General features: G+C 49.5%; 1 protein-coding gene across 2 annotated transcripts in view; it reads left to right on the top strand.

Moving 5' to 3' along the window:
* The window catches only part of LOC138526394 (pleckstrin homology domain-containing family A member 4-like), a 291,575-nt gene that overhangs the window by 102,159 nt on the left and 166,239 nt on the right, over nt 1-23,177 (top strand). For both annotated transcript variants that reach the window (XM_069637101.1, XM_069637089.1), the window contains exon 2: nt 22,455-22,551. In XM_069637101.1, the coding sequence (XP_069493202.1) occupies nt 22,468-22,551 (84 nt within the window). In that variant the 5' untranslated portion in view covers nt 22,455-22,467. The remainder of the gene's footprint in view (nt 1-22,454; nt 22,552-23,177) is intronic.

Below are 23,177 nucleotides of genomic sequence, written 5' to 3'. Positions count from 1 at the left end.
GTCAGTATCCGACGTTCCGCGCATGCTCAGTGGCGGGTACTTGCGTTCCAAGCCTCGTCTTGGCCCGGAACTTTAAAGAGGCTCCGTACGCACGGAGACTTGCGTCTCAACGTGATTCTTCCGTGTGTACGCTGCTGGAGCCTTGCTTGCCTCTGCCTCCAGTTCCCTTCCTGATTGTGCTTACCTGCCTAGCCTGCTTCTCTGTATTCTTCTTGGGTCCCCAGTCCCAGTCCTTCCTGCCTACTGCCCTTCCTCTACCCCTTGCCTGCCCCCTGATTCTATTACTGGGGTTCTAGCTGGCCTGTCTGGGTCTTCCTTCCCCTGCTCCCTCTTCTTGGAGTTTTCTTCCCTGGGTGGGCTGTTCTTCCTGCCTCCTTCTGCCTGTGCTGTGCCCTGCCGGTATCTGTGCTCTACCTTCCGGAGGAGTTCTGAAGACTCGCTTTTGGATCTGCTTACTGGACTCTGCTTGGCCTTCTCTGTCAGTGGTAACACTGTCTCAACGTCACGCTAATACAGAGAAGGACCCCTCGTGGCGTTGGGAGCTGATTCAGTCCCATCCTCTCGTTAATCGTCAGGAGGGGGTTGGGTCGGTTCCTAGCGTTGCACTTTCCTCGGCTGTGATTCATCGACATACTGGCAGCCTCAACTCAGCGCTCTCCAGTAAAGAAAGGTAATTTAAGCTCTCGTGACGCATCTTATAACACCCCTTTGGCATGGATCCAATTGCGGGGTGTTGTATCCATAACTTGAACTTAATATCATTTCAATTTGCAGGTGTACCAGTTGCTAATATGCAAACAGCCAAGTTAGCAAAACCAATTACCTTATGCGTCCCTATAAAAGCACAAGCAAATGATCAATCTCCAAATGTCAACACAAAAAGTGTTTGCCTATTTTGCAATTCTAAGAGGCCTTCGCTGGTGCTGCCGCCTGGTTCTCACATGGCGGCGCTCCATGAACATTGGAGAAGCACATATATAGCCCCTCCCCCCCCTCATTTCAGCAAATAGACATTCATCAAAGCCGCTAGGAGGCACCACAATAATGTCCTGCCTTCCTATTTTTCTTTAAGTGCCAGTTAATAATTACTTCTTGCCACTGAAGGGGTGCAATTTCTTCAGCCGCAGTGTCAGTGCAAAAAAAAGGGCAAACAGAAACAGCTGACACAGCGCAGGAGCAAACATGCAGCTTGCATTCTGAAAAACAAACAAATTCCGGGCTGTTGTTGGACATGTTTTGTAAATATACAGCGACCGATTTATGGAATATTTGCACTGCTGAAAAGTGACTTTGCACTGCCCACGCAAACCCTGATGGAACTGTGCAAAGTGTATTTTTGCAGTGCAAAATGACTTTGCCTGGACTTTGCATGTAAACATACACTTTGCACAGCTCTATGAATCAGGGTTTGTGTCGGCAGTGCAAAGTCGCTTTTCAGTAGGGCAAATTCATTTTAAACTGTGCAAATATTCCATGAATCGGGCCCACAATGTAGACAGCAAAAATAAAATATGACAGTTGCGCCTGCAGGGACAACCTATGATGGCTTTCCTGGAATGTTGCCAGCATTTGCCTCTTAAGGGCACACCTGGGAGAGCTTACCCCTGATTTTACAAGCATTTGCCCCTTTAACAACATAACTGCGAGAGCTTCACCAGGCCATGCCAGCAGTTTCCCACTTAAGTATACACCAGTGATGGCTTTGCCACAACATTCCAGAAATTGGTCCTATAAGAATGGCTTTACCCCAACATGCCAGCATTTTTCCTCTCCAAGGACATACCTGTGCTGCGTTTGCCCCTGTAATAACACAACTATGATAGATTTGCCTCAAACATAATAGCATTTGCTCACATAAAAGTATGGTCATGTTACGTCCAGGCAAACACATGTTCAAGCTAGGCTATGCCCACTATTACTTTAAGCATAGACATAGTAGAAAGACATCAGGCCAACCATGTCAATGTATTTCACAATACGAATCCACTGCAGAGGTTGGTCGAAATCCACACAGATCTGCTCTACAGTCGATTCCATTTCCTCTGCCCCTTTGCTGGGGTTTGGACTGAACTTTGCATTTCGTGGATATTTTGCATTTATTTTTAAATGCTGTCCCTTCTACCTCCCCCTTCTCTTCCGCCACATGAAATTTTTTGGTTGTGTTTGACACATCTGGTTCGAACATGGACCGCCCTGCGCGGCTGCTAGGTTTCTGCTTCGTGCTCCTGCTGTGGTGCGCTTTGTGAAGGGCTTAGCGTTTGGCCTGCCATACCCATGCCTACAGCAGCATGTAAGCAAACACGCGTAAAGGTGTGGCCTAGGGCCTGGACCGGTTCAGCGCTTGCTCTGTGCTTGAACTCCCTTGTTTAACTTGTTGGCCTCCGCTAAGAGGTAGGCGGTCCAACAGGAGAATGGAGCCTGAAAGGCAGGAGGAGTTGGGGAAGAGTCCATTACATCGGGCACTGGCTGGCAAAAACCACAGTAGGCCATTGAGCCTTCTTCCCCTGTGCTCCTTCCAGGACCTTGCTTTCCCGGCTGCCGGGAAGGAACCGGGACATCTCGTCTCGGTGGCCGTTTCACAGCATTGTTTGTTCGTTTCTTTATGGCACAGGCCTTGACACCCCCCTTCCATGTCACCCCAAGCCTCCCACCCCTCCCACCACCCTAAAAATCTATATTTGTTCCCTTATACCACCCCCGACTAGTGGCAAAAAGGCTGCTCACCAACAAGGCGACAAGGTACGCGGGTGCTGCGGAGAAGGCATGTTCTACCCATGCCTGAAATCCCCGTTATCCCCCTTTACATTGCCTAAAAAAACTTCTTCAACGCATATTTCTTCTACAGTCACTTTGCCAGACATTTACGCCTTATTGCGTTTACTTTTATTTTTTTTAATTTTTATTTTTTAAATTTGTAAAGCGCACTAGCAGCCCAGAGACATCCAGGCGCTCACTTCTTCTTGCCTTTACTTCGCCTGCATCTTCACATTGTCAAGGTGGCAATGGGCATGGTAAGGTTCGCTGCAAGGCTAGGTTCAGGATCAAAAGGAGGAAGAATAGGGGTTAGAAAAGAAGGGGATTACGGGGGTCGCCCCCTGTAAGGCCGAAGTGAATGTTAAAAGTGAAAGATGGAAGGTCTGAAGAGGCAATGCGACAGAGTGAATGTATGGCGAAGTGAATGCGGAAGACGTAGCCAGCCAGCCAGTCATGGCCTACCGCTACAGCGCGCTTGCGCTTCTAACATTACCGCTTACCGGAAGCAGCACATCCTGAGGCAACCTGGCTTCTTCACCCTTGGCATCTTTTGGCTGTCATCTGGCAGCTTCACCTCTAAGGTGCCCCATTCATTTACCTGGAGAGTGTGCACTCTTTGAGCCATTGCCCAGCACAGCCCCGCCCCTTCCGGTTCCTGTGTTTTAAAAACCGCGGATCAACTGTTCAATCGTCCTGGGGTCAAGAGGTGATTAAGACCTGAAAGGGGCGGGAGAGGCGAGTCTAAATGTTTTGCAGTAAAGTGGTGTACATTGCACTGTGTGTTTGAGCGACTGACAGGTGTCGGCACACAGCTGGGAAGAAAGAGTCCTATGCACGCTAATAATAGCACACAGCTCAGCTGATCCTCAGTTTCCCACCATGCCCTGAGTTAATCCTCCCTGTTCCCAAAAACAAGTTCTTCTTGTACTGGGGGCCCTCCACTTCTGGAATGCTCTTGCAGTGCCCCCGAGTGCAGCTGTTCTTTAAGACCTGGCCTTCCATAGTTCTGGTCAGGCTGCAAGTCGAAGCACAATTCCCCCAACTGTCATATTTTAATGGGAGTATAATTCACTGCCCTCGACCCAGGCCCTGAGGGTGTGTCCCATTGCTCAATGCTGCGAACTTGAAGCTGGGTGCAGCGCTGCTGGGCGCCACCTTGATGAGTGGCATTGTGAGTACACGTGGGTTCAACTTCGCTGACCTTGGTGGCCTGAAGCAGAATGTGTCTTTTTAAGATGACGGCAGTTTCGGTAGCCCCACTTCAGATACTGGATCCCTGCCCCTTGGGCACAAAGGGGAACTCCTCACTACGGCTCAAGACAGTTGCTGTGGTGCAGTCCGAAGTTTTCGTTCATCTTCTTTTGCTCCATCTCCGATTCCGAGCCATAAAGTGACGAGGTGATGGTGCAGGATATGGTGCAGGATTCTTGTTTAAAGCTCCCCCCTCCCCTCATGCTCTCTTGCTTTGATCCGTGGCCGCATTTCATCTCGGTCCTGTCCTTTCAACCTTCCCCGGGCCTCAGCTACTCTTTAGCCGGCTCCAGAGCAGATGTGCACCTCTTTGCAGAAGCTGTGATCAGACTCTGAAGTTTCGTCCTTTTTGCAGGCGACTAACTCTTGCATATGTGCGGGTGACCTCTCAGTGCATGGAATCGGGGGCTGCCTGGGTATAACGGGTGAAATGCTGGGGATAGCCACGAGGGTCACGTGACGCCGCCTCCCTAACCCCAACTGCATGCATCGGCTCAACCTACTGGACTCCCTGGAATGGAAGCTTTTCTCCACGTGCTGCCTCTCCTGCATCCAGCAGCCTGCTCGTCCATGAAATCCCCACGCCCCCAAGCTCCTTCAAGAACCTCCTGCCCATCTGGAGGGTCACATGACCCACCCACTCTATATCCCATGGTCCCTTGGGGCAGGGTGAGCCCTATTGGCCAGTTTACCAGGTTGCCTGCCCCCTGCTTTGCCCTCCCTCTTGGCCCCTGGATAGGGATCAGATCGTCGTTCCTCGATCCCCTCGCTCCGGTTCACCTACACATATACCTATGATCTGGAAATATCCTGGATTCTCCACACATTTTCTGGTTTAGTGATCATTCCAATTGATTTTATTCATCAATCTGTTTAGTGTGTGGGTTCGTAGTCCCATCAGTGGTCAGCTGACATGTGTTTCGACCCGTGGGTCTTTATCAAGGCTATTGTTAGAGAATGGAGGCCCCTGGTGGGGTCGTGGGGGAAGGTGTTGGACGTGTGTCCTAGACAGCTGGGCTCTGCATGGGGCCCTGTGTGAGTGGGATGGTGGCGTGAATACGTCCTCAAGGTGATCCGTATATATACACATATACCTACACCTTGCACTATGATAACTGCGCCTTGATAACATCCATTGGGGTATTTTGCTCCTTGGTAACGTGAACTGCTGCTCGCACTGCGATACTGACTCGCGGCTGTTGGTGTTGTGATAGCGGCTCCCCCTGTGTGCGCTGCATTACTTGCCCCTGTTGAAGTGCACTGTGGTGTTGATTGTCTGTTAACCACACTGCACCCTGCTAACCTGTTCAGTCTCCCGCCACAACTGACATCACAACTCGCCGCTCCGCTTAACACTGACACAGTGAGCATAGCCACCACAAAGCAAAGGCCCGACATGCACAAACGGACAGACACCGACCCCAACACGACTGTAAACCTCAGGGGACACCCAAACCATGCCCCAGTGGAACAATGCACCAAAAAAACACCTGGACGCAGCTTGCCCCGCACACAGGACAGCGGGCATCTAAACGGCAGCAAAGCAATCTTGCACTTTTCCCTCTGCTCCTACTAACCAAACTCGAACCATTCACCTGCAGGCCAGAAAGCGCCAAGAGAACATGAATAGGGCAGACGTTGCGCTACACAAAAACACAACTATACAAAATAGCGACATAACATTGCATGTAATATGGGAGCAAGCTACGCCAGGGCAAAGATGCAAATACGCTGGAAGTGCAACCCCCTTCACCCCCCCAAAACTCCCCGCCCTCCACCGGCCTAGCAAATTGTGGCTGCAGAACAATGACTGTCAAATCACCATGATCCGAGCTTGCCAAGACTGCTCTCCCATTGATCATCCATTGAATGGAGCTCTTGACACATTTTGCCTGTGTTCGAGTAGGGGAGATGGCCCTGTAAGGGAGAGGGCATATACTGTAGGGAGCGGTCGATGGTAGGTGGTAATGGCGGACAAAGGACTACAGTAACTGCCTTAAAAAAAAAAAGGATCCGAGTTAGAGGTGATTGGAAGTCCAGATTGAATCGATGGGTTTGTAGTTTTTATCGGGCAACTCAAAGCATCCTTCTCCCCTACACTGGTGTGAGCTTGGCAAAGGACTAGAGCCGGGGCAGCCAATCTTCACTCTCCAAATCGGTCTTAGTGGAACATCTCTTTTTCTATGTTATGTTACGTTGTTCGGATTTGATACTACGCCGAATTGCCATGGTAGTAGTGTTAAAGTGCCTCCCTCGGCGTAGGAGACTAAAAAAATGAAGCGCTTCAGAAAGGTCAGCGGCCAAGGTCAAGCCTAGACAAAACAGTGTGCCCCATCACTAGTGTTGCCCTATTACACCCAGGGCTGAACTGGCCTCTAATACAATGACATCTCCAGGAAGTGCCTCCATGGAGGGCTGGGCAAGCTCGGCTGCATGGCAGGCTTCCAGAGACCCCTTGAGGGGCAGTGACTCCATCATGGACGTGGCCTGGGGCGGCACGTGCTACCCCTGGAATCTGATTGGCCACCCCGGGTGACACCCCAAAGATCATCTATGTCTCTACGTTTGAGATGAGAACATGATCCCCCTCCTACCCCCCCACCACACACACAAAAATACCGAGACCAGCAGCACCAGGACGGCTCTTCCCACTGGGCCTTCACACTCTCCGCCACCCACTCCATCCGACCCCACCTTGCTGACATAACTGGCTTCTGGGAAAGGAGTATGTGGAGGCAGATTAAGCATGTATTATCCCCCTGCTCTGGAGGGGGGGGGGTCCCTGCCGCCAGGCACATATGGTGCTGATCGCCTTTTGTTTTCCTAACCCGAGATGAAATGTTGAATGTCAGATTTGAAAAACAAGAAAGCCTGGCTGGCTGCAGAGAAGAGCCGGGGCTGCGGTGGAGGGGTCTGCGGCACCACCTCGGCTCAGCACGAGCTCTGTTGGAGAAGGTGTCGCTGGAATCTGCAATTTCACTGCTAGACCCCAACAAGGCAGGAGGAAAATGGTGGCACTGCCGTGCAGGCTGGTTCCACCAAAAGGCTGGCAGGGATGGGGAAGGGTCAGTGGCAGGTCTTCCTGCGGTTCTACATTGAATGTTACATCCCTGACAGGGATAAACAATAGACACACACAGCTGAAGGGTTTACATCGGAGGGCCCTCGTCATCAAGTAATAAAGAGTGCGTGGCATGCCAGTCCTATCTTGCCACGGTCCCTGTTATATGCCACCCCCCCTGGGAGCATGGTAGCTCCCAGGACTTGTGTAATGGGTCACATGGTAGCAGCTATGTGACCAACTCAATAAATGGGATGAGCCGTTTCCGGCTCGTCAGTCTAACAAAGAACTGACTCCGGCGTGTTATTGACTGCACCATGCTGGTGGCACGCCGCATGCAGCAGGCCCACTGGTGAGGCCCTGCATGTGGACGGTGCCCCTGCTGGGCAACACTGTCCCACTTGAAGGTATTGGCTGTGTGATCATAGGGACTGGTGCGACCCAGGCTGCGATGTGGAACGTGGCTCTGGTGCTGTGGAGGCCGCATGGTGCCCCCTACGGTCCGCCCATCTGCATGACTGCAGAGCGAGTGTGGTCCCGGTAATCCAGGCCACCAACAGTCCCGGCCTGTCTTTCAGTTGAAGTATACGTCTTGCTTGGGGAATGGAGTCGGCAAAAGAGTGCTGGTTGTGTGTTTGGCCACCTCAAGTCAAGTCTGCCTCTGACACTGGTGCAGCCCAACAGGTCTCCAGAGGTTCTAGAATGCTGGAGCAGAAATCACTGCGTGCCTACAGGTCTGTCCACCAATCTTTAAAAAATGGCCCCACAGTGGGTGCATATTTAAATACTGCTGGGCACAGCGCCCTCGGCTGGCGTGCGAGTCTTATTGCAATGCGATTAGACTCCTCTATGCCTTCCTTCGGCCTCCATCTTGCCACAGTATCATGTGGCTTTCTCCTATCTGCCGTATGTGCACAGCGTCGATGGAGCAGCAGTTGGGGTGGATAAGAGGGATGTTTGGCATAAGGGAGAGCCTATGGCCAGAAATTAAAGGGCAGGCTATGCGCTTGTGTTTTCTCCTTGCTCTCGTCTTCAGATTCCTGCCAAATCATAGGTTTGGTCGAAATTTCCGATTTATTTTCTGCGTCAAAAGGAATTGTGGGTTGGTAGAAACGTTCACTTCCTGTGCCATTTCACCCCTGGCGTTGTTGGCCCGTCCACAGCATCGTTGGGCATACAAAAATATTTCCTAATTTCATCAACTCGTCGGACGCAGCAAAATTTTGGCCAATTTTGAGTCCAGACCGTGCTGTGAGATTTGACTGGCTGAAGTGGTTGGCGGGTTCTGCCCCCAGCAACAGATTCCCCAGGAATTCCACTCTACTTGGTCAAACAAATCATGGGCAGACTTCTCCAATTCTGTTTGTCTGGTGAATCCGCTCGCCACCCGCACTAATTCTAGGCCGCCAAGAAGGCACCCCTTACCCAGGAAGCATGCGTATGTGTATTGAGAAGGAATACAGCGGCATGGGGAGCCCTCCACAGCCCTTTCTGGGTTACGTGGTGCTGATGTACCCTGGCAAGTGACCCCACCTGCACTTTCCAGGCTAAGGCTTGCACTTTCGTACCCAAGGTTGCTATGGGTCATCATATCATAAGTGTCACATAATTCAGAATGATGCCGTACGTATTGTCAACAATTTCACTAGAAGAACCCACATCTCGGACCATAGAAGGGACCTCCACTGGTTGCCGATACAGGAACGCATACAGTTCAAAATGGGCCCCATGGTCTATCGCTGCCTCTGTTGAACAGCCCCCGACTACCTCAAACCATTGACACGCGTTATTTTCCTTTCAGAACCATTCGCTTCTCCAACCAAGGGCAAGTGCTGGGTCCAAGTTTCAAATGCACAAAAGGCCTAGGAAGATCGTTCCCTGCAAACACGGCGTCTTTCTGGAAAGCATTGCCGCCTGCACTTAGACTAGAGTCTGACGTAAAATCATTCCAGAAATCACTGAAAACCTTACTCTTCCAGTGATCCAAATAATAGCGTAGTACTTATTTTCTTACGCCAGACTGTCTTGTTTTCTGTGTTTGTCTGAGCGTGTGCATGTCACTGCGCCCTGAAGCCTGCAGGCTGCCGGCGCATTACAAATAAATAAATAAAAATATCTCGGAATGCTGACACTGTTCAAGAAAGTGCCCACTTGCCATAATGCTTGTGATCAGCTGTGTCTCCCCTCTCTGTGCCTGTGGAGGAAGGCATGCTATGCCCTCCTGGCAGCATAATGGACGCAGCAGCCGGGCACCCGGTGGGCAGTGACTAGCTCAGGATAGCAGGAGAGCGCTCCTGTTGAAGTTTGAGAGCCCACTGGATCTGCTTTTTGATTGATAGCAGAGGCGTTGCGCCAGAGGAGCGCATACGTAAGTGCAACAATTAGCAATACCAAAGAGTACATTTTCAAGAAAAAAAGGGGTAGAATATTTGTTCATTGACTTGTATTGAAAAAGTTGATAATTTGGAATGGTGCAATAATTGAAAAAGTTGATAATTTGGGATAGAGCAGGTAATAACTACAGGGGGCAAATACAAGCATTTTTACCAATAAAGCAGGAATCTCCTATCTTGGCCAAATATACTTTCCCTGATCAAGAGAATCTTGACGATCTGCACCCATCCTCTGGTAGTGGTAGTTGACTCGAAGCTCCTGCATCCCTTGCAACCCCTGCTCCCACTTTCCTTTTCTTGTTACCCCTTACAGCCACAGCAGTCATTTCAGGAAGTGTGTCACAAGATCCAGCTGTAAATAGACCCGACTACATCCTAGGATCTGCCTGAAGCCTGCCTCCAAGCACAACACCTGGTATGACGCTGACCTAGCCTCTCTGAAACAAAAGTGCAGAGTTACTGAGCAGAGTTGGCAGGCATCAGGCACATCCTCTGACAGACTGGCCTGCTGCCTGCTCCAGAGGCATTCCAGAGACTCCAGCCACTCGAAGAAGAGGGCCCATATACATGCCCGCATCTCTGGGACCACTAACAACGGTTCCATGTATTAGAATCGTGGCAAAAATAGCCGTTTACACAAACATTCGGGGCAAAAGGGCAGTGGTTTTGCCGCCGCAATCCATGTAAAGGATGCCTGGGACACCCCGCAGCCCCCAGACCCATTATTCCATTTAAGAGGACCGGGGGACACCCACGCAACACCTGCTCCCCTTAAATGGTATAATGAGGTACACCTTTACTGGGTCAAACCACAGCATTTTTTTGTAAAGGCGACATTTTTGCCGCAATTTTATTACTGCATACCCTAACAATATGGGCAAATTGTTTAAAATCTGCAAGGTACTCGCCAATCCTACTGCAGTCTCCACTTCTACACTGCCATCCCTGACCCTCTGTACCTCATTGGCCTCCTAATTCTTAACCAAAACTCAGGACATACTGTCCTCACTCTCCTCTACTTCCCTACCTCCCCCTGCTCTCAGGCCTCCCTTGGACCCCCTCGCCGCTTCCCTCCTACTCTCCTCTTTCTTGCCCATAGCACCGGATGAGTTCTCTAGACAAGTCCCCTCTATGGAAGTCTCCTCCAAACTGGTGCTCCCCTGCTCCTCCAGAACCATCGAGGACAAAATTGCCTCCCTTGCGCCTGCCTTGGCCGATTTCTGTAATCACTCCTTTGCCACTGACTCCTTCCCTCAAGCACTTTCTTGTGCATCTTATCCTCAAAATTTCCTCTGCCGACCCATCCTGCCCAGCTAACCACCACCCTGTTTCCATTACCCCCTTTCTAGGCAAACTCCTAGAGAGGCTAGTCATCTTCAACTGATCCAACACCCTGAATCTGTTGGTTGTCTCAACAGCAATGTTCGCTATGCGGATCCAGCCACACTCGCTGGACCCTACAGGCGCCTACTGCATGCTACCGCCAATGCCTTTCCATTCATTCACCCTGCAGGATTGCAGATGAAACCAAGGTCTTTGCTGCAGGTCTGTGCACGCCATGATTTTTTACACCCAGGTAGGTCTACCAAAAACCATAAGTTGTCCTCCCGGGACTATTCCACACACTTGCCTGCTTCCCACTTCCACATCATTCTGGAAAATCGCCTGCAGTGTGTAGTGTGTAATGCCTAAAGAAAACCCTACATTTCAACTCTAAAATAGCTCATTATCGACTTGGATTGGCCTGTTCTACTAAAAGCGCGTAGATACGTCCTAAAATGTAAATCATGTTCTTGCGTCTTTTTTTGCTTGTATTCAAGTTCTCAAAACTTTTGCTTCAGGCCTTGATTTAAAAAACTTGATTCCCCTGGAGCATCACAGAGGTCTAAAGAGACGGATAACGTGCCCTCCACTTGCACCCATCACTCCTTGAAGTCCACGTCCCCTTGATGGTGATTTTCACCTTTGCGTGTCACTCTGCAGACGGTGACAGTGGCAAGTGCCCATCTCAACCTAGTGGAATTGCCCATTGGAAGCCTGAGTTTTGGCATGCACACATGATGGAGGACCGCTCGTGTCCCGTCCCCTGTACTGCAGAGACGGGTATCCCCACTTGGGTGTTGTCTTCTTGTGGCAGTGTGTGCACCGTGAAACAAATCCCCATCCCTCCCTCTCCCAGAGCTCCTCATTAACGCATTTGAAAACCACCAGCCTACTTCACAATGCTCACCCAGTGCAGGCAACCAAAACAAAAAGGGTGCTCTGTAAATTTGTCCCGGGAAGATAGCTCTGGCAGCAGAGTAAGACGACAAGAAGCAACGCAGGTTCGATCCCCGGATCTCCGCTTAGAAACCTCTGGGTATTTAAGCGCGTTATAAATATGCAACTAAGACAAAAAAACAATTACACAACTAAAAAACAATTCCTGTAACAGCGCCTGGATGCCTGCGGGCTGTGTGAGTGCTTTAAAAATGCATAAATAAATAAGAGATCTAGGGCAGGTTTCTGGGCCAGACGTAGTCACTTGTTAGTTTTTTATCATTCTTTCTTTGTCTGGCCTTTTTGTTTGTACTGAATTGAAAATAGTTCAATAAAAATGTTAATAAAAAAACACTGTGGATTCGAAAGCCCACACAACGTAGGCCATTGCCTCGAGCCGCTAGATGTGAGCAGGCATCTCCCTTTGTTCACATGGGCTTTGGGTGAAGCCTGTGGCCGTCGACGTGCAAGAAGATGGCCGCAGGGGACGCTCGGCCGGCGAATCCGAGCGGCCTGGAGAGGAACAGTCAGCATTTCTGGCAGACCAGTGCCTAAAGGACCTGCCATAGGCACTGGACGGCCGATCATTCTTACTAAACTGACAGCCATTTTGACTTACTGCACAAAAACCCCAGACTCGTTAGAGTGGAAAAGGTTGCTTTAATGTGACAGGTCAAAGCTTACAAAATAACTGCTTACCTGGCTCCCTGGCCTTAGAAACTAACAAACTATTTTAAAAACCAATTAACAATTAAAACTTCAATTTTCCCAACAATTAAATAATTAAATAAATAAATCAGCTTCCTCCCTAAACATCCCTTGGTCCCAACAGTCTCCTTACCACTTCTCAAGGCGTCCCGTTTTTCCCGTGGGGCCATGCCCCTTCAGGTTCAATACCTGCTCCCCCGGGGTAGCCCGTTTGTGCAAACAGCACCACCCCCATCCTTTCCCGCGCCATTCCCCCATTGTGCTTCCCTCCCCTCACATCTAAAGGGGCCATGCCCCCGCCAACCACAACAATTTCCCAGGCCCATCCAAACTCCCCTCTACACCAAACTCCTCTTTCCTATGACCTGCAGCCAGTCTGACCTGCCACATCGGCAACAGATAATATAAATCCCACAACGCGAATGCCCCGACCCGTCACACAAAACTACCCAACAATACAACCTGAAAACGGTACCCAAAAGTCCCCCAGAAAATTCAAAAGAAAATGGATCCCAAAGACCACAAAATTAAGGGAAGGAACCCCCCCCAAAAAAAACTGAAACCAACAACAAAAGGGGGCGAGCGAGCGGGTCAATCCAAAGTCCCCAACCGTCGCCTGCTTCCAGAACCTTCCCTGACCCTTAAATACCCCCAAAGATGCTCTGCACATGGCCACCTCGCTGGCCTGTGCAGCGTCAAAATAACTCCCGGGGAGAAACGCTTTGCGTTCCCCCCGGGTCCCCACTTGCGGCCAGTTTGCGCAATGACTCTAAAGGAGACACTGGCTACGTACCTCTGGGTGCCTATGCTACCATATTAGAACCAATGATGTCTCCCCAGAACTTAAAGGGGAGCTCTCTAGATTGCGAGGTTCTTGAAAGTATAACTGTGCATATTGTCTGCATTCTGCATGCCTAGGTTGGAAAGGCACCGCTCTCGTGCCCGTGAGTGCTGTCGCACCCCGCTCTCCTAGCCATGTGGCCATGAGTGCTTGCTTTTGAGTCTGCGTAGGCGGGCGAGGGAGCAAACAAGATGCGGCCGAGCTGCACTTCGATTCGATTTCCTAGCTCCTGGCTGATTGGTGACGACGTAGAAGCACACTGTGAAAAAAAGCAGACACACACTCCATCCTCCCAAACACACACGGAAAACAGAACCTCGTTTCCCCCCGTTTTGCTTTAACATGTTGTCTTGTTTATTGTCGTGGAAGCTGCGCGCTGTGTAAAGAGACTGTAATTGGCGTGTGTTGTGCACAGGAAGAGTGCAGTGCATGCCCGTTGTGTACGTGGATGCACGCTGTGCGCAGTGTCATGGGCGTTTGCTCTGTGCTTTGTCACGGACGTGTGTTCTGCGCAAAGAGCCTGCTTGATGGACGTCTGACCCTGGGAAGGGCAGGCAGGGGCAGGGGTTACTGAAACCGCTTCAGGTCCCTTTAAGTGCGCAGCTGCAGGCCCTGTGGTGGGCACATGTCGCAATAAACTGAGAATCCCGCCACATCGGATGCATTCCTCTCTGATACACTCTAAGAAGCTGGAACGCGTGCACATGGCAGTTATCGTGTGCTGCAGCATGACGTCACCCCCGCCCCCTCTGCCACAGGCCTTCCAAGTTTCACGACTTTTGGCTTTCTTGCAGTGGGTGATGTGCCAAATTTGCCAGGGTGCAGTTGGCAATTTCCGATAGGCAGACTGGATGCGCCAAGCCCAGAGCTTCCTGTCTGCAGTTACATTCATTCTTGGCTATGGACGAATGGATTGTCGTATGTATTTGTGCTCTACCTTTTTGTGCATGGCAAAATACTGCACTTTTTGACAGTATTGTGGTTTAGGTGTTCTGTATCCAGCCTGGAGTGCTTTCAGTATAGCGCTTCCGGCCCGATTCTCCCCGCCCCCTTCTCGGCGCTGTAACGACAGGTCTTACTATTACCCAATGCAATGGTATGCAACTTCTCGAGTCAGGAAGGATAAAAGGTTGAGTCGGCGTGCCAGGAATAGCCTGTACTGAGTGCTGGAACACGCCGCAGGTGAGCGTTCTCTCTGAGCTCTCTGCTAGGAATGTATCCTGCCTTTCGACCACCCGTGGAGTTCAGAAGCCGCATTTTGTATGAAAGCTACCGACCACCCACACGTTATTTGTCAATAGATATTCTATGTTTTGATGGCGTGATATGTACGGTGTACTCTCCTGCTGCTTAGCTCTGCAATAACGGGTGTTTTATCAATATAACCTTATAGATGGAGAGGGGTCGTCACATGGTGGAAGTGGCAATACATGTTTTGGGGTTTTCGTGCTCATGTGACAAAAATGGTGCTTTAAGAGTAAAGTGAATAGAGAACGGAGTTAGTGAAGTGAATGTGGTTTTACTTTGTAGTATTTAAATAACATGGTTGTCTGAAAGTTTAAGCATCTTAGTTACAGCTTGGTTGAATTGGAGCGTGTTTAACATGAGCATGCATGAGGTGTCATGTACGAGTAAATGGTTTCTCTAGAAGGTGAAGGCAGTTTCCAATGTTGCAGCTTTCTCTTTCGAGAGTTAAAACGCACACTGCATCAACAAATGGACCTCCCGGAGAGGAAGTGTCTTTGTGAAACGAAATCTTGCCTAGAAATTGCATTGTTGTTTGCCTTTGGGGTTCTGAAAACAGAATGTTCAGAATGCAGTCAATACCAGTAGTTATTGACTACATTCTAAACATTCTGATTGGCTGATAGGATGCTAACAATGTTTTCCATGCGTTAATAGAATGGATTACCCACAAAAGCAAGGCTGGTGTTTATGATTAATGTAAGACCGTCCACCCATCACTTGATGTTGATAAAAAAAAATACGAGGCCAAGACACAGAATCACCCAAAGACATGGGTCTGTGATGTCACTTCCTGCAATGTCCCATTCAACTATATCATGACCCACTCCATGACGTCACCTTGGTGAAGGGTTGCCTCATAAGGCTGTCTGCGCACCTCACTGGTAAGTTTAAAAGTTGGGACCCCTGGCATGAACTTGTGCCCAGCTCTATACTGCGTGCATCACCGAGTGTTTGTGGTTTTGTCTGCCCTACCAATGCATTCCCTGACCTCCGCTCAGGGCCGGTGCGAGGATTTCTGCTCGCACCGTTCAGTGTACTTTGGGCCAGTCAAATGTGCTTAAAATTCACAGCTGCAATCTTCTTTATGATGTCATCCTATAAACTGCTCAACCTCACCCCCGCCCCACCCGGACACCCCTGTACACCGTTCAGTGTACTTTGCAGCTGTGAGTTTTAAGCACATTTGACTGGCCCAATCTTCTTTATGATGTCATCCTACAAACTGCTCAGCCCCACCCGGACAACCCTGTACCACTATGTTTGTTGCACATAGTCCTGAATTGAGTTTCATGAATGTGGGCCGTACCGCTTCCTTAACTAACTAAACAGGTGCAACATTGGCACAAACAGTGCAAACTTTATTCACACACGGGAAAGACAACACATACAGGTAAGGTACAATATGGAGAATATTGGAGCAAGTGACCCTCACACAAAGAACAGCTTCCATCAAACACTGGACATCATAAGCAGTAACCATGCAAGCTGCGATCACACACCAAACAGGCACTGCATGGATAGCAGCAGTGGCAATTTCCCTCACAGGCAGCCATAACAGTCTCATCCACGGCAGCACTGGTGAGCTTTCCTCACAAAAACAGTACATAGAGTTACTGAATGGGCACAAACAGCACATATACCCCTCAGGTCCCCCCCCCTCTGCTTCCAGACGTGCTTTTTACAATTTGTGGGGTTTAGAGGCTCAGCGCTACTGCGCGCTCTCTCCCCTTGCAGACCCCTCCAATCCCAATCCTCCCAATGGACGCCTCCCTCCCCTGCGACTGCTGTTTGGGCATATAGCCCACTTCGGGTCATGTCTTTGACTGGACTACCATCTCCCTGCATCAGAACCCTCTTTAGCTTTGGGTCCGAGGCAGAGGTAAGTTCAGGGCCTCCCTCACCCCCCTCTTTGCTTCCTGACATGCTTTTTAAAATTTCGCAGGCTTTAGAGCTTCAGATCTACTGCACCTGCTCTCCCCTTGCAGCCCCCTCCCTTCACCATTCTCCCAATGGATGCCTCCCCCTGAGGTCGCTGATTGGGCATACAGCCCACTCTGGTTTGTGTCATGGACTGGCCTACAATCACCCTGCCTCGGAACCCTCTTTAGCTCTGGGTCAGAGGCAGAAGTAAGTTCAGGGCCTCCCTCTCCCCCCTCTTTGGTTCCCCATGTGCTTTTTAAAATTTCACAGGGGTTAGAACCTTGGCACTAAAGCATATGCTCTCCCCTTGCAACCCCCTTCCCTCACCATCCTCCCACTGGATGCCTCCCTCTCTCCCCCTGAGACCGCTGATTGGGCATTCAGCCCTATTTCAACGTACGGACCAGGGCAGCCCTCCTGCTTGGCAGCCCCTCGGCGAAGGCCCCCGAGGCAAAGGACAACTCCTGCAGGAACAGCTCCAGAAGGTGTCTGTCGGTATCAGCAGGGGAAGCAGGCAGCCGTCAACTAGCAGCGACAGCCAAAGTAGGTGTGGTGGAGACAGGAGGCACAGCAATCACTGTGTCCCACTAAACTGGCCGACCTCTCTCTCACCTATCTGCCCCACCACCTATTAGCTTGAAGCTTACATGATATAACTATATCCCTTTTGGCCACTGTTAACCACATATATATCCACTAAGCTGTAAACGGTACTGTCTAGCCACCTCTCACATCTAGATGAACTGAACCCTAACTGCTGGCCGTTCTCGAAAGAACTGTGAGCATTAGCCAGTGCCACTTTCAGATAGAATTGTGAAAATTAGCTTGCATCACATCTACACAGGATTGTGAATATTAGCCTGCTTCATATCTAGACAGGATTGTGAATAATAACTTGCATCACATATAGACAGGATTGTGACTATTAGCCAATCCCACATTCAGATAGAATTGTGAATATTAGCTTGCGTCACATCGAGACACGATTGTGAATATTAGCTTGCATCACATCTAGACCGGCTTGTGAATATTAGTCAATCACACATTCAGATAGAATTGTGAATATTAGCTCCCGTCACATCGAGATAGGATTGTGAATATTAGCGTGCGTCACACCTAGACAGGATTGTGAATATTCGCCAATACCACATTCAGATGGAATTGTCAATATTAGCCTGCGTCACATCTAGACAGTATTGTGAATATTAGCTTGCGTCACATCTAGACAGTATTGTGAATATTAGCTTGCGTCACATCTAGACAAGATTGTGAATATTAGCTTTCATCACATCTAGACAGGATTGTGAATATTAGCCAATCCCAAATTCAGCTTGAATTGTGAATATTATCTTGCATCACATTGAGACAGGATTGTAATATTAGTTTGCGTCACATCTAGACAGGATTGTGATTATTTGCTTGCGTCACATCTAGACAGGATGTGACTGTTAGTTTGCGCCAAACCCAGACATAAATGTGGAGATATTGATGCGCAACATCTAGAAAGAATTTGGAAATTAGCATGCATCACATCTAGATAGCAATTCCAATAACCAACCCACTACAAATCTGCATACAACTCTCAAATCCTAACAGGACACAACCACACATCTTAAGCGCAGCAAACTGCACATACTTCACTACACCGCAACAACAAAACAAATCAAACATAGCCTCACACAACAGAACACGATGGCTACCAACCGAAAAGCACACCCAAGCACAACGAACAGTGTTAACCGAACTGAAGCTGCCAACAGCACATCACTGCTCTCTTGCACTTTTCCAGCTTGCTCCTACTAACTCACCCCTCTCCCCTCCGTTTGAGATCCACCAGAGTGCCAGGGGACCACTCCGGGTGGTGATAGTGCACGGCACAAATGTCCTTTAACATAAATACAACAGATACAGCATGGACAGGACCAGTGCAAGCTTCCCTCAAACAAGTACAACCTGGCAGTGGCTAGTGCAAGCTTCTGCCATTATCTAGCAGTTATTGCATGGGTAGTTCCATTGGAAGCTTCCCTTTCAAACATGCGCAGCATGGTTGGGACTAAAGAAAGCCTTTCACAAAGTGTTCAGCATGGGCAAGTGGAGGGTTAATCACAACAAATCTTGTGAAGTGGCTATTGATTTAAACCCGCCTCATCCTGAAGTTTACCACTGTTTTGAATCTAGCTCCCCTGTGAAAGTTTACCACTTGCATTTCGCCATCATTTAAAACCTGCTGCCCTTCAACGTTTACCACTGTTAGGATCTTGCTGCCCTTCTAACTACTAACCGCCCCTGCTCCTCGCTCCTCTGCTGCATACCCCCCCCCCCACATGTCACACACGCCCATATGGGCTACCTTACTACACACAAACCTACAAGCCACACATCTGCCACAAGAACTAAATGCCACAAACAACCCAGACACTGGACGGTACCCCTCCGGACACAACAACCCCAGAGCACACATCCCAAAGCACACTCAGAAAGTTGACATGCACAGGCGCCAGTTGCTCCTGGTTCGGCAAGCACCAACGGAAGAGCACAACCTCTATCCTGTCCCTCCTCCCTCACTAAACAACCCCACCCGCTTTCTTACAGAGCCGTGTGGGCGCCTGCCTGGAGACCATGCAGATGGTGACAGTGCGCGGTATAAGTCGACATAAGATAACTGGAAATGCTAACGCAAGCTTTCCTCACAACCAGATAGAGGTGTAGGTGTAACCTGCAGTAGCTACTGCACAGGGGTCCAAGCAGGCCTTGCAACACACAAGGCTAGCTTTACTAGTCTGCCTCATAATAGCTACAGCAGGCTTGCCTCTTGAACTGGTGTAGGCACGGCGTGGTCAGAGCCAGGGCACGCTTGCCCCCACAGACACAAGTGGCACAGCATGGATAGTGCCAGGGCAAGCTTGAGTTCCAAAGAATGGCTTCATGTAACCTGCCCGCTCCCATGCATAGGAGAGCTTTGCTTTCACATGACGTCAACTCTTACCCATGGCCATGTGGTGGCTAAGGAATGGGGTGGTTATAGGGGGTGCACCAGCCGGCCCTCTACACTTTGCCTCGCCAAGATCTCGCTGTAGGTCTTACTACTTGTGTGGGAGTGGAAGGGCCCACCCACCTCACTCTTGCTGGCGTGCTCACTCCCTAAAGGCGGCCATGGTCTTTGCCCAACGTGAAAGGGCTGGGTGGAGCATACGTGGCCCTGTGGAGTGCCTCGGCATTCCCTATGGTGAGCGTCTCCCCTACTGTCTATTGGTTTCTCCCACCCTGCTTGGAAGTGATCTCCTTTTGGAGGGCAAGGCCCGTTTACGTCACCGAATTACCAGTATTGCACAATCACTTTCCAAAAGGTTCAAGTAAGTTTAAGGCCTTTCACTGTAAGTGTAATGTTAGACCAGCATTTTAACATCAGACAAACCTCGCAAAACAATAGGTTGGGCGCTATGCATGTACCCTGAGAATGCACATGTTCTCAGACTGCTTATCTGCGCTGTTTACCCTGCACTTGATGAACATGTACTGCGCACAAAGGCAAACCCTGGCAACTGCATCAGCATGGCTTTGGAAGTTAGCACAGGAATCTGGAAATCAATTGGGCCGCTTTTCTTTGTTAACTTTCCAGGACATGCTAGATAATGCTTGCCTTTGTGAACTCCGCCAGATGCAAAGAACTGCAACTTGCACGTAGCGTGTGTCCCCAAAGTAAAGTCTGTGCGTGCATGCAGTGTTTTCCAAGTTGCATGGACAAGCTGCAACAGATCAATTGTCTAGTCAGTTACCGCAGGCAGCCTGTCCAGCATTGCTTCAAAAATGATTGCTCGTGCTAATTAAAATGTTTAAGAGAACATGTGCTGCAGGCACACTGTATGTTGACCTATTTTGGGACTGTGAGAAAAAAGGGCATCGATCTACTCGTTGCTGAACTTTCCGGAGACTTCCACTGCGTCCCGGTCTCCCCCCTTGTGCGGTGCCATGCTCTGCCTCCAGAAGTCCCAGGAGGGAAGCTGCCATGACTCTGGCTTCTCTGGGGGGAGTGGACTTGCCCTGCCAAGGCCCTGCTTCCACTGGCAAGTTACTGGCTCCTAGAGCGTAGGGCACTTTGGTTTTCTAACTGCAGGAGGGCATTTTGCAGCCACTTTAGCTCGGACAGGTTCATATATATTTTGTACGCCATGATAACAGTGGGATAAAAGTACAGTTTGGCATAGAGTATCCAGATTTTCCAAATAAAAAAAAAAACTGCGACGACCACAAACCTAAAAGTAGGACTAACCTGCACCTGCCCCAAACCCTCCATCCCCGACTCCGCACCCATCCTCAGTCGCTGGTGTTGTGAGCGCTCAGTAAATGATAAATAATTTCCATTTCAAGCACTGCTTCTTTATATAAACTGTGCCGATTTAGCTGTAAATATAACCATGTGAAAAACAAGAGCCTTTAATCTTATTGGCATCACAGGCCTTGCATATAATCAATTTCCCAGCCCGTATCCATGGCACCATAAGCATGTGTCTATCACCTGACCGAATGGGGGTTCGAGCCCATCATGGGATGCAAGCATGAAAGGATTATAGAAATCTGTATTTCTTTTATAAATGGGGATAATAGAAAACTCGGGCGGGGACAAAACCAGGACGTCTGGTCACCCTGGCGGCATCGGCTGCTGGCCAACGCTCTAGGACCCCCCTTAGTTTGCCTAGTGCTTGCACCGGCCTTGCTTCCACTCCCTGGGCAGCCGAGAAATGCTGCTGCCAGTTTCAGGCGAGCCTCCCGGCTTGGAGCCCGTGTACTTGTGGAGGACGGCCAGGTTCCCCTTCCCACACCACCAGGCGGCTGTAACACTACCCCACCCTGATTTGAAAGGAGAGCCTGCTTTGTGTTGCGATTACGCGACTGCCTATTGGATCGGCGGCGCTGGGCACCTTGCCTGATATCTCTGGGGCCACCGAGCAATGCACGCCTCTCAGTGTATGACTCACAGCACAGTGTTCTGGGGTTCTGCTCTGTAATCCACAGTGTGGGCTGCTCGTGCCAGGCCCCGTTTTATAACGTACAGTTGTTAATGTGCAGACGGCTCTTCTTTTGGCAAATGATCTGTTGGCTCACTGTAATTGTGCTATGTGTTTTTGATGTGTTTGCTGAAAATGCGTGGTGGTTGTTTTCTGTAAATGCACGCTATCTCTTCGAGTGTGCACTGTGCTCTGTGTTTTTGATGTGTTTGCTGTAAGTGCGTGGTGGTGGTTTTCTGTAAATGCACGCTGCCTCTTCGAGTGTGCACTGTGCACTGTGCTCTGTGTTTTTGACCCAGGTGCACTTTTTGTCTTTGCTAGAAGTATGTTCTTGGTGTATTCTGCAAGTGTACTTTTTTTCTCTTGGAGGGTGCACTGTGCTGCAACTGTGCTTTGGTATCGTGTGCTCGGTCTGTTTTCTGCATATGTGCTCTGCGATTGGTTTAACGTGTGCTTTTTTGTTGCCCGTAGTAGAGGAATTTCCTGCTGTTAGCGCGCTGTGCGTATTTTCTTTAGTCCCTTGTGCTCTTTGTCCTTCTGTTTTCTGAATTCGTGCTGGGATGTAGATTGCCTAAGCCCTCTCTGTTTATGTCAAATACCTTAACACATATTAATACAAATACTATTCAATATCAGAGGGGTCTACAACCTTTGGCTCACCTGATGCTTTGAACTACAACTCCCATCAGCACTAGGCAGCATAGTCAATGGTGAGGGATCATGGGAGCCATAGTCCAAAACACTTGCAGTATAGTCAGTGACGATGGATTATGGGAGTTGTACTCCAAAACATTTGGAGAGGCGCCAGATTCTTCGGATTGCGTGATTGTTTGAAAAGGGCAACCACCATAGTCGGACCAAGAGTGTCTGTGCTTTGGGGGATTGCAAACAAAGCGTGTATCTTGTTTCATATCCTGCGTTGCTATCCCATTCTTGCCCACCTGCCACCTCCACGTTCCACACTTATCCACTGCCACATCTGTCCTTTCGCTCACTACTCTTTCCTTTTGCAGGCAGGCGGCCAAGATGTCCGAACTGGAACGTCCAAGGAGTGGTCTCAGTGTGGCCAGCAGCGTGGCTACCATCTCTTCAGTCAACTTGGGATCAAAAGTGAGTGGAACTTTTTTTTTTTGGTGGGGCGGGTTCTATTTGGAAACTTCCTGATTGCAGTTGCTTCTAGTAATTCAATTGAATGCACTCTAGAACAAACCTGGGTAAGCAAATGACACAAATCCCAACTGGGGGAAGTAGCCAAGTGTGGCTACGCTAATGCTCATGGTCACCATGTTACCCATGTGCTGTATCACGCCGCAATTTATTTATTTATTTATTGTTTTAAAGGCTGTGTCTCACTGTCTTGCCCAGGCTGGTTTACAGTGGCTATTCACAGGTGCAAACCCACTGCTGATCAGCAAAGGGGTTTTGACCTGCTCTGTTTCCTATCTGGGCTGATTCACCCCACCTTAAACAACCTGGCTATTCTGTGCTCCCACAGGATCACCATATCGATGCCAAATTTAGTGTGGACACCTGATCGACGTAGCACACAGCAGCCCAGAACTCCTGGACTCATGCGATCCGACAGCCTCTGCCTCCCAATTAGCTGGGATGACGGGCACACGCCACAGCGCCCAGCCACGGCTCAATTTTTAAATGTTCATAAAACTGAAGTTGGCATATGACATTATAATAATATAATAAAAGCTTTATAGATATGCAAGACCTTTACCCCTAAA

The sequence above is a fragment of the Ambystoma mexicanum genome, chromosome 1q (assembly GCF_040938575.1).
Source record: "Ambystoma mexicanum isolate Mex_15411 chromosome 1q, UKY_AmexF1_1, whole genome shotgun sequence".
NCBI classification, from domain to species: Eukaryota; Metazoa; Chordata; class Amphibia; order Caudata; family Ambystomatidae; genus Ambystoma; species Ambystoma mexicanum.
Note: the sequence above shows the minus strand (reverse complement) of the source record. Positions and strands in the feature narration are given on the sequence as shown.